Source organism: Oncorhynchus tshawytscha, linkage group LG02 (assembly GCF_018296145.1).
Source record: "Oncorhynchus tshawytscha isolate Ot180627B linkage group LG02, Otsh_v2.0, whole genome shotgun sequence".
Taxonomy (NCBI): Eukaryota; Metazoa; Chordata; class Actinopteri; order Salmoniformes; family Salmonidae; genus Oncorhynchus; species Oncorhynchus tshawytscha.
Window position 1 is genome coordinate 49,298,362 of NC_056430.1, and position 12,635 is coordinate 49,310,996.

Below are 12,635 nucleotides of genomic sequence, written 5' to 3' on the forward strand. Positions count from 1 at the left end.
AAATCTGAGGGGGCACGTGCCCCTGTGCCCCTTATGGGCATGACACTTCTGGTTGACAGTCTACTATACCAGACTGAACAATGAAGTTATCAGGAATCAAGGTAAGACCCAGATGCAGACCATGCTGAAGTAACAATGTTTATTACAGCAACAGGGGCAAAGGTACAGGACTGCAGGTGGGTTCAGGTCAGGCAGAGGTCGGTAATCCAGAGGTGGGGCAAAGGTACAGGAAGGCAGGCAGGCTCAGGTCAGGCAGAGGTCGGTAATCCAGAGGTGGGGCAAAGGTACAGGAAGGCAGGCAGGCTCAGGGGCAGGCAGAGTGGTCAGGCGGGCGGGTACAGGGTCAGGTCAGGCAAGCGTCAAAAACCAGGACGACGATAAAAGAGAGACTGGGGAAAAGCAGGAGCTGAATACAAAAACGCTGGTTGACTTCACAAACAAGACGAACTGGCAACAGACAAACAGAGAACAGAGGTATAAATACACAGGGATAATGGGGAAGATGGGCGACACCTGGAGGGGGTGGAGACAATCACAAAGACAGGTGAAACAGATCAGGGTGTGACAGAAGTACAGGCACGCAAATGTAGGCATGCACACATAGGCACAGACACACACACACAGACACACACACGCAGGCAGGCAGGCGCACATACATAAATGCAGAATTCCAGGCTGTTTTACTCAACCCTCAGGAATGCACTCCTTAGTGTTTCCCAATATGACCTTTATAACCTATAAGAAACACAGCGAATGACACACTAGCAGTCCAAACAAGTCTCTTAATCCCTGTAAGACCCTCTTAAAAGAGGTATGCCCCATGTGAATACCTCACACAGAATCACATCTGGAGTGAGGACAGATAGTAGACGACGGTCTGCTCTACTGCCTGCTGTCTGTTAAGAGAGAGAATGTAAGTTGGTTTTCATTATGCACCAAACGGAAGATAACGGACTGAAACAGGATGGGACTACCAATAAGAAGCGCTAAATTTCATTGTCCGTTGCAAACCTTTTGCGGTAGAGTGCCCTAATGAATACGACCTAGAAGGTCTACATCACCACTATGACACCCCAGGCCAAGAAGGATATGTTGTCATAGTCTATATAGCTGCAGATCTCCAGACAGAGATAACAAGACACTCTGTCTGGAAAAAGTGAACTGAGAAGGGGAAAACAGATAGCATCAGAGGAAGAGGCAAAGCGACAGGGATAAATGGGCCCAAAATCTTTCTTCTCCATCAGGTGGCGTTTTTACTTTTTTGTATGGAGGTCAATGGGTGTCGAATTTGGTGAATAAAAAAGGTAATGGCTTATTTGCTACATGTGCCTTATTTGATTGAATACAAGTTCCGTAATGATTAGGTTGTTACAAGTGTGCTGATATAGGTAGGACATGTGACGTCCTGACAACTTTGAGAGAAAAAAAAACACTTTCAATCAGAGTTGTGCCTGGTCGTCACTTGTTACCACAGCTACAAAATCATAAACCCTGCCTGTTTCTACGTCTCCTCTTATAAGAGCGGCTGCCTTTAAAAAGCAACACATCCATTTGAAAATGGCCTATGTGACATCGATATGAGTCAGAAACAGTTATTCTAGTATCAAAAGGATACTTTTTGTCATAAAGTCCATGCTTCAGAACGGGTAAATTAAGGTTGGGTTTTGATTTGACAATGTTTATTTGCCTACTAACATGGGGTGAACAGCTGCGGTGATTGATCTCTATCCGATAGCATAGACCCCGTGACAGACCTGGCCAGCAGTTCCGACTTTGTTTACATACAGTAAGCCAACTTGTCGCACATTTTTTTACTTGAGAAATACTGGACCAAACACCTTAGTTAGATGTCAAATTGCGCAACTAAAACAACCTCTGCAAAAACGTAAATTAATTACAGATTTCTTAAGTTTATCTTATATTCATTCGGGAGATTTTGAGGAAGTGCCTCATGGGAGACAAACATCATTAACCAAATGTGGAATCGGTCAGGAAACACACCTCCAAAACTCAAATCCCGTTTTTTCAGTGGCTCTTTAAAATGTGCTTTTAAACCTAACCCTAACCACAATGCTAACCTTATGCCTAACCCTGACCTTAAATTATGACCAAAAATAATTTTTACGCTATAGCCAATTTTGACGTTGTGGCTTTGGTAACTAGAGTGCCTGTTGTTCGCACGCGTACACTGAGTGTACAAAACATGAAGAACACCTGGTTAATATTAAGTTGCACCCTGCCTTTTGCACTAAGAACAGCCTCAATTTGTCAGGTCATGGGCTCTACAAGGTGTCAAGATTCCACAGGGATGCTGGCCCATGTTGACTCCAATGCATCCCACAGTTGTGTCAAATTGGCTTTATGCCCTTTTGGTGGTGGACCATTATTGATACACACGGGAAACTGTTGAGTGTAAAAAGCCCAGCAGCATTGCAGTTCTTAACCCAAACTGGTGCGCCTGGCACCAACTACCATACCCTGTTCAAAGGCAGTTCAATATTTTGTCTTGCCCATTCACCCTCTGAAAGGCACACAAATAATTAACATCCAATCACATTAACTGTTACTCTCTCGCGGGAAACCTCGCGCAGACACTTAGAAACGAAACATGCCCGTTTGAATAAGCCATAGGAGTTTGTTGAGCGAGAATTAAGATGACTTTCAAGTATTAAGACATGTACCCCTGTATATGATACCTGTAACGTGCAATGAGTGAAGAGGTGTGGAGTCAGGCGCAGAGAGCAAAAGGATGTGGGAAAAAACACGCTTTAATGTCCAGGAAAAATAACATGAACAAAAGTAGGAAAACAAATGAACAGAAATATTAACGGACAGCGCGAAACCCAAAATGCAAACAAAATACACTCTAACACAAAACAGACGAACAAGCCCGCACGAAACAGAAACGGGCTGAACAAACTTAAATAACCCCACCCTAACAACCAAACAAGAAACAGGTGATACCAATTAGATATAACCAAACGAACACAGAACAAAGGATCGGTGATAGCTAGTAGACCGGTGACGACGACCGCCGAGCGCCACCCGAACAAGAAGGGGAGTCACCTTCGGTAATATTCGTGACAATACCATTAATAAGAAGCAACAGATACCATTAATAAGAAGGAGCTAGAAGCGTCTTATATGGTGAGCTACCGAGTGGCTAGGACAGGCAAGCCCCGTACTATTGTGGAGGACTTCCTTATTCCTGCCGCCGTGGATATGGCTGGGACAATGCTGAAGGAAAAGACGCCCAAAGAATAGACAGACAATATCTTCATCAAACAACACTGTTTCACGACGCATCAGTGACATGGCAGGAGATGTTTTGAAACAATTACTGCTTCACATACAAGCCAGTGAATTCTATGCATTACAGCTGGATGAGTCAACAGTCATGGCGGGCCTGGCACAGCTCCTGGTATGTGTCCGTTAAATTCATGAGGGGTCTATTAAGGAAGACATCCTCTTCTGCAAACCACTGGAAACCAGGACAACAGGAGCGGGTATTTTTAAAGTACTGGACAGCTTTGTGACATCAAATGGACTTTGGTGGTCAAGATGTGTTGGTATCTGTACTGATGGTGCAAAAGCCATGACAGGGAGACATAATGGAGTGGTAACGCACGTGCAAGCAGTTGCTCCCGACACCAGTTGGGTACACTGCTGCATCCACTGAGAGGCTCTTGCTGCCAAGGGAATACCTGACAGATTGGAAGATGTTTTGGACACTATAGTGAAAATGGTTAACTTTGTTAAAGCAAGGCCCCTGAACTCTCGTGTATTTTCTGCATTATGCAATGATATGGGCAGCGACCATGGAACGCTTTTACAACATACAGAAGTGCGCTGGTTATCAAGGGGCAGAGCATTGACATGTTTTTTAAAAATTGAGAGACAAGCTTAAAGTTTTCTTTACTGGCCATCGTTTTCACTTGTCTGACCGCTTGCATGATGAGTCTCTCACACGAATGGCCTATCTGGGTGATGTTTTTTCTCACCTGAATGATCTGAATGTAGGATTACAGGGACTCTCCTAACTATATTCAATGTGTGGGACAAAATTGAGGCTATGATTAAGAAGTTGGAGCTCTTCTCTGTCTGCCTCAACAAGGGCAACACATGGGTCTTTCCATCATTGAATTATTATTTGTGTGCAAATGAACTCAAGCTTATATAGTGAAGCACCTGTGTGAGCTGAGAACCAATTACCCATGTGAGAGTGGATTCTCGGCCCTCACTAGCATGAAAACAAAATATAGGCACAGACTGTGTTTGGAAAATTATTTAAGACAGAGACTCTCTCCAATTCAACCCAACATTGCAGAGTTATGTACATCCTTTCAAGCACACCCTTCTCATTAACCTGTGGTGAGTAATTCACAATTTTTTAAGAACAAATAAGGTTTTATATGTAAGATGGCTAAATAAAGGGCAACATTATTGATTAGTATATAATCATTTGTGCCCTGGTCCTATAAGAGTTCTTTGTCACTTCCCACGAGCCGGGTTGTGACAAAAACTCACACTCATTCTTATGTTTAATAAATGTATCGTGTGTGTGGCAGGCTAACAATGATGAGCTGACCCTGGTGCTAGAGGGGGTACGGAGCTGGAGGTTGAATGTTATAAGGGTTACGGGACTATAAAAGGTTTGGGAACCACTAAGAATGAGTGATTTGAAGTGGATTTAACAAGTGACATCAACAATGATCATAGATTTCACCTGAATTCCCCAGTCTATATCAAGGAAAAAGCAGGTGTCCTTAACGTTTCGTGCACTCAGTGTATCTGATAATGTGACTTGACTATTCCCTGATGTCTATCCTGTCATCTCACCTAAAGTTTTACACACACACACACACACACACACACACACACACACACACACACACACACACACACACACACACACACACACACACACACACACACACACACACACACACACACACACCCTGAATTGCAATTGCAGGGTATGGAAGGGAGCAAGGGAGGGGGTTGTTTGTTTAAAGTAAATCACGGCAGGAAAGGGATGGAATGGGGGAGTGAAGGGTGTTTGTGTGTGCTCACCTAGCTGTGTGTGCACGTCTGTGTGCGTGCCCATCTGCGTGTCATCATCTGTATCTGGCTACCAGTATCGCGGCATGCGCTTGTCTTTCTCTGTGTCTACATACATTACATCTGATTCAGTGCTTGTGTTCATGTGTCTTCATGTGTGTTGATGTCTTGTATATTTCCATGTGTGTCTGTGTGTGAAATGACTGGCCCAGCTCTGCCTCATCCCTCGCCGGCATGACCGTGGGGGGATTTGAGATGAATGTCAGCTGGTGTGGCCTCTTTGATCCTACACAGCCTGACCAGACAAGCATCTTTCATATTGGGCGACAGCACCAGGAGGGATCGCCTCTTAGCCGATGAGTGAAACCAAAACAAGACACAGACAACTTTTCTACATGTGCACATTGACCAGAGGCTTATTGAGGCACATTCAATGGGTTAGGAAGTGCAGTGTTGAGGAATGTTTCTGTACAGAAGTAGAATGAATGGAATGGAAAATGGTTCACTGCCAGAGGTTCTGAATCTTTATGGTGAATGTGTACTGTGTCTTGAGCATTCCATGATGGATTTTCAATATGCCCCCTGGTCCTTTTACTCATGCAGAAAGCTGACAGAAAAAGAGAGAGGAGGAAAACGGAGAGAGAGAGAGAGAGAGAGAGAGAGAGAGAGAGTGTGTGAACTTCAGATGTTTTAGAACCAGAGAGAAAACCTTTTACCTTTTAAAAAAAGGGGAAGGGAAGAAAAAGAAGAGTGGGTGTCAGAGTACAGTACCTGCTGGTTCTCTCTCTGGCGTCCTAATCCCTTCTGCCAAAACATCTGTTCTTTTAAAGGCCCTCTCTCCCCGAGTGACACACATCTGTACACACATCTGTGGAAATGCTCTTGCACTTCTCGGAACCAAAGATAGATAGATAGATAGATAGATAGATAGATAGATAGATAGATAGATAGATAGATAGATAGATAGATAGATAGATAGATAGATAGATAGATAGATAGATAGATAGATAGATAGATAGATAGAGAGAGAGAGAGAGAGAGAGAGACTGCATATTTCTACATTCCACATATAAAGTAGTTTTACCTATACTGATAAAAATGTAAATGCAACATGCAACAATTTCTAAAATTTAACTGAGTTACAGTTCATATAAGGAAATCAGTCAATTGAAATAAATTAATTAGGCCCTAATCTATGGATTTCACATGACTGGGAATACAAATATGCATCTGTTGGTATACCTTTAAAAAACATAGGGGCGTGGATCAGAAAACCAGTAAGTATCTAGTATGACCACCATTTGCCCCATGCAGTGCAACATCTCTTTCGAACAGAGTTGATCAGACTGTTGATTGTGGCCTGTGGAATGTTGTCCCACTCCTCTTCAATGGCTGTGTGAAGTTGCTGGATATTAGCGGGAACTACAACATGCTGTCATGCACGTTGATCCAGAGCATTCCAAACATGCTCAATCAATGACATTTCTGGTGAGTATGCAGACCATAGAAAAACTGGGTCATTTTCAGCTTGCAGGAATTGATGAATGGGGACTCTGTTCACAACATTGACATCAGCAAACTGCTCGCCATCACAACTTCAAACACGTGGTGTGTGGTTGTGAGGCCGGTTGGATGTACTGACAAATTCTCTAAAACTATGTTGGAAGCTGCTTATGGTAAAGGAATTAATATTGAATTATCTGGAAACAGCTTTGGTGGACATTACTGCAGTTAGCATGCCAATTGCACGCTAACTCAAAACATTTTAGAGGTGCTTTTTATTGTCCCCAGCACATAATCATTATGCTGTTTAATTAGCTTCTTGATATGCCACATCTTTCAGGTGGATGGATTATCTTGGCAAAGGAGAAATGCTCAATATCAGGGATGTAAACAAATGTGCGCACAACATTTTTGAGAAATAAGCTTTTTCTGAATATGGAACATTTCTGGGATCTTTTATTTCAGCTCATGAAACATTGGACCAACAATTTACATGTTGTGTTTATATTTTTGTTCAGTATACACTACCGTTCAAAAGTCTGGGGTCACCGAGAAAAGCATTTTTTTTGTCCATTAAATAACATTAATTGATCAAAAATACAGTGTAGACATTGTTAATGTTGTAAAAGACTATTGTAGCTGTAAACGGCAGATTTTTTTATGGAATATCTACATAGGGGTACAGAGGCCCATTATCAGCAACCATCACTCCTGTGTTCCAATGGCACGTTGTGTTAGCTAATCCAAGTTATTCATTTTAAAAGGATAATTGATCATTAGAAAACCCTTTTGCAATTATGTCAGCACAGCTGAAAACTGTTGTCCTGATTGAAGAAGCAATAAAACTGTCCTTCTTTAGACTAGTTGAGTATATGGAGCATTGGCATTGGCGGGTTCAATTACAGGCTCAAAATGGCCAGGAACAAAGACCTTTCTTCTGAAACTCATCAGTCTATTCTTGTTATGAGAAATGAAGGTAATTCCATGTGAGAAATAGCCAAGAAACTGAAAATCTCGTACAAAATCGTGCACTACTCCCTTCACAGAACAGCACAAAACGGTACTAACCAGAATATAAAGAGGAGTGGGAGGCCCCTGTTGACAACTGAGCAAGAGGACAAGTACATTAGAGTGTCTACTTTGAGAAACAGACGCCTCACAAGTCCTCAACTGGCAGCTTCATTAAATAGTACCCGCAAAACACCAATGAAGAGGCGACTCTGGGATGCTGTTGCAAAGAGTTTCAAAGAAAAAGCCATATCTCAGACTGGCCAATAATAATAAATATTAAGATGGGTAAAAGAACACAGACAACGGACAGAGGAACTATGCCTGGAAGGCCAGCATCCTGGAGTCGCCTCTTCACTGTTGATGTTGAGACTGGTGTTTTGTGGGTACTATTTAATGAAGCTGTCAGTTTAATGAAGCTAACGAAGTTGCTCAGTTGTGCACCAGTTTGCGCTGTAGTACACAGCGTTGTATGAGATCTTCAGTTTCTTGGCAATGTCTCGCATGGAATAGTCTTCATGTCTCAGAACAAGAACAGACTGATGAGTTTCAGAAAAAAGGTCTTTGTTTCTGGCCATTTTGAGCCTGTAATCGAACCCACAAATGCCAATGCTCCAGATACTCAGCTAGTTTACTAAAGAAGGACCGTTTTATTGCTTCTTAATCAGCACAACAGATTTCAGCTGTGCTAACATAATTGCAAAAGAGTTTTCTAATGATCAATTAGCATTTTAAAATGAATAACTTAGATTAGCTAACACAACGTGCCATTGGAACACAGGAGTGATGGTTGCTGATAATGGGCCTCTGTACCCCTATGTAGATATTCCATAAAAAATCTGCCGTTTCCAGCTACAATAGTCATTACAACAATAACAATGTTTTTCTTTCAAAAACAAGGACATTTCTAAGTGACCCCAAACTTTTGAACAGTAGTGTACATTCTTTTGATATGTTTTTAATAAACATCTATGCATTTTTCTCTCTCGCTCTTCGTGACAATGTTTGCAGCATATAGTTGGGTCTTAAAGCCATATTGAACCACATCGAGAAAGTGAACAGCTGAAATGCTCTCCATTCCACCAACTTAATCTGCATTCTTCCTGTGCGTTTGACTGAGAGAAATAAACACTTTTCTCAGTTTTGTCTCCCGTTCTAAATGAAAATGTTTAAGGAATGCTGTTTACCGGCTCTCAAAACCACCGACTTGAGGGAGAGAGAGCAGCCATATTCAATTTCACCTTATTCTAAGTCCTTCACTTTAATTCCTTGTAGCTTTTGGCTGCTAGAAATAAACACAATTATCTTTCTCTCAATGTCTCCCGCTACGAAATTGTTCAAACAACCCTGCCACGCACACACTAGCTCTTGGGTTTCATTCACCATAACCCTGCATTCCATCAGTCTGCTGTGGAAGCAGCTAGCTACAGCTAGCCTAGCGCTCTGCTAATGTCCTGCTGGTGCAACGGGTCCTGTTCATTAGGAACCAAGTGGAATAAAATGGACTGAAACAAGGAGGGACTAGATGGATCTGGTCTAATAAGTTAAAAAATCAACATTCATTGTCAATGTCTGTTGCAAAAACATGATCCTGCATGAAGTGTTGAAACGCTGGAAACCATTCCAAAAAGTCACCCTACAGTATTCCCTATACAGTGCATTCTTAAAATATTCAGACCCCTTGACCTTTTCCACATTTTCTTACGTTGCAGCCTTATTCTAAAATGTATTAAATGAAACATCAATCTACACACATTACCCCATAGTGACGAAGCGAAAACAGGTTTTAAGTATTTTTTTAACCTTATTTACATAAGTATTTAGACCCTTTGCTATGAGATTCAAAATCCTGTTTCCATTGATTACCCTTGAGCTGTTTCTACAACTTGATTTGATTCCACCTGTGGTTAATTCAATTGATTGGACATGATATGGAAAGGCACACGGTTGACAGTGCATGTCAGAGCAAAAACCAAGCCATACGGTTGAAGGAATTGTCTGTACAGCTCCGAGACATGATTGTGTCGAGGCACAGATCTGGGGAAAGGTACCAAAAAATGTCTGCAGCATTAAAGGTCCCCAAGAACACAGTAGCCTCCATCATTCTTAAATGGAAGACATTTGGAACCACCAAGAATCTCCCTAGAGTTGGCCACCCGGCCAAACTGAGCAATTGGGGCACCATCCCTACTGTGAAGCATGGTGGTGGCAGCATCATGCTGTGAAGCATGGTGGTGGCAGCATCATGCTGTGGGGATTTGTTCAGTGCCAGGGACTTGGAGACTAGTCAGGATTGAGGGAAAGATGGACGGAACAAAGTACAGAGAGATCCTTGGTTGAAACCTGTTCCAGAGCGATCAGGACCTCAGACAACACAGGAGTGGCTTCGGGACAAGTCTCTGAATGTCCTTGAGTGGCCCAGCCAGAGCCCAGACTTGAACCCGATCAAACATCTCTGGAGAGACCTGAAAATAGTTGCGCAGCAATGCTCCCCATCCAACTTGACAGAGCTTGAGTGGATCTGCAGAGAAGAATGGGAGAACCTCCCCAAATACTGGTGTGCTAAGCTTGTAGCGTCATACCCAAGAAGCCTCGAGGATGTAATCGCTGCCTACGATGAAAATGGTCTGAAAATGGTCTGAATACTTATGTAAATGTGATATTTAATTTTTTTATTTTTTTATTTACAAACATTTCTAAAAACCTGTTTTGCTTTGTCATTAACATGTATTGTGTGTAGATTGATGAGGGGGAAAAAACTATGTAATAAATTTTAGAATAAGGCTGTAACGTAACAAAATGTGGAAAAAGTCAAGTCTGAATACTTTCCCGAATGGACTTTATAATGCACTACTTTTGTCCAGAACCCTATGGGCCCTGGTCAAAAGTAGTGCACTATGTAGGGAATAGGGTGCCATTTGGGGTGCATAAATAGCCTGCAGCAGCCACTGGATGTCTTTGGTGAGGAGAGTAAAGAGAAGAGACTCTAAAGGGGACTAAGCTATGAAGCTATACCCTACCCAAGCCCTAATGATTCAAATAGAGAGAAGGGGTCCACTAGAAGGAGGGGTTGGATTTTTTTGTTCTCTCTGATGCTGGTTGTGTGGGATAGAGTGTGTCTTGTAATTGTGTTGTGTCTGTGTGTGCCGACATTTGAATACTGATTTCATTTTTAGATCTTAATACAGTATTCAAATGAATGTGTGTGGTGTCCCAGACACTCATTTAAATAATGTATTGAGATCCAAATTTAAATAAAGTTTTCAAGTGTGTATGTGTGTATGTGTGAGCTTGTATGAATCCCACACTGGTCTGAAGCTGCTGCTGCCTCTGGGGGAAAAAACCTGAAAAGCCTAGAGGGGATTTTCCTTCTGAAAGGCAAAGCTTTTCTCCTCCCCCTTCTCCAGCAGTCTTTCCCTCTCTCACGCTCCCACTTGCTCCAAAAACACAGTGCTGCCAGAGAAGCTCAAGACTGGAGCCAGCGAAGCAACAGGAAGCAAGACACTTCATCGCTTGGAGCTCAACTCACTCAAACTTGCGGAAAGTCACTAAGGGATGGGAACTTTCCTACTTACTCGCAGACCACTAACTGTCATGTGGACCTACCTTCATCAATGGCATTATCTTGGTGATTAAGAAACATGAGAAGAAGACCGCTCTCACTAGAGTCAATTATCTGGACGGAATTATCAGGACAAAATGTGAAGAAACATTCTGCAGGATAGAAGAGATACTGTCGGAAAGATGGTAACTAAATGATACTTTTTCTATTGAGTTGTCATGTGCTTTTGTCTCCGTTGTCTCATGTTACCTCTTCCAGGTCTGTGAGTTGCGGTGCTCCACTGACCTACTGAGTGAATAACTTACGGGTTTGTCTTTCTCAGTGGATTCTCCCGTAATGCATAAATGGAGAGTATCTTGTATGGATTTTGTATTCAAAGCACACTGTCTGCAAACTTTGAGACACAGAGTACATTGCGGATTTGATAGATGAATAGCAAAGCAAGTTACCTATTGACTTTAAAAAAAAAGAATTTAAATCATTGTAGCTTGCAGTTCTACTGTAGCAAGTACTGCATTTTGATATAGCCTTGATAATGTTGATTAAACACATTTATTTCAGATTAAAGTTAACAGTCACTACAAGTATTGACCATTTTGCTCTCCTAAAAAAAGTGACACATATTCAATAAATTCAATATATTGTCCCTAAAGCATTTATGTTGTTAGGGACACAGCGAACTGAACACAGCATCTCAAGCCCCTCAAGTGTCCCTCCACTCGAGAGAAAAGAAGCTGCAGCAAAGAGTCTTCGTTTTGTTTGCAATGGCAATATGTCACTTTTTGGGCAACCCGAATTCAAAAAGAAATCTATGTCATTCTCATTGAAAGTATGTCTAAGAGGCGGTAGATCTGTTCTATGTGCGCTATTTCTATGCTCCCCGTTCTAAAGTTTAGTTTTTGAGTCTTTTACTTTCGGTTTTGGTACACCAGCTTCAAACATCTAAAAATACAATATTTTTGGGGGTATGATAAAGATATTTTCACAGCGGTTTAGATTTTGCAATGATTCTCTACACTATACTTGCTTATTTTGCCACATAAACTGAAATTAAGCAAACTTTTATGGAGCAATTTCTGCATAGTACATCTTTAATCATCGGTGATGTGTCAATAATCATCTACAAGTTAATAGCAGGCTGCATTTCACACACCAAGTAGGATAGTGGGAAGACAGGCAGCACTTAATAAAATATGGCCCTAGCTAGCAAAAAGACAGTGCTAGACAACAACAGAAAAAGACACAAATCAAACTAATCACTCCTGGAGATATCAGTTGTCCTCTAGCTATAGAATGAAGCACTCTTCCCTGTGTCTGATCACACTGCTCACACTGCTCTGATCTGGGGAAGGGTACAAAAAAATGTCTGCAGCATTGAAGGTCTCCAAGAACACAGTAGCCTCCATAATTCTTAAGTGGAAAAAATCTGGAACCACCAAGACCCTTCCTAGAGCTGGCCCCTGTCCAAATTGAGCAATCGGAGGAGAAGGGACTCGGTCAG

The 12,635-nt window shown here is 41.9% G+C and overlaps 1 protein-coding gene across 2 annotated transcripts in view; it reads left to right on the forward strand.

The window, feature by feature from the left end:
- Positions 1 to 11,011: 11,011 nt before the first annotated feature.
- The window catches only part of LOC112214229, a 68,784-nt gene continuing 67,160 nt past the window's right edge, over positions 11,012 to 12,635 (forward strand). For both annotated transcript variants that reach the window (XR_006079231.1, XM_024372830.2), the window contains exon 1: positions 11,012 to 11,319. Coding sequence is in view for 1 of the 2 variants with exons in the window: in XM_024372830.2 (XP_024228598.1) it covers positions 11,317 to 11,319 (3 nt within the window). In the remaining variant the exon portion in view is untranslated. The remainder of the gene's footprint in view (positions 11,320 to 12,635) is intronic.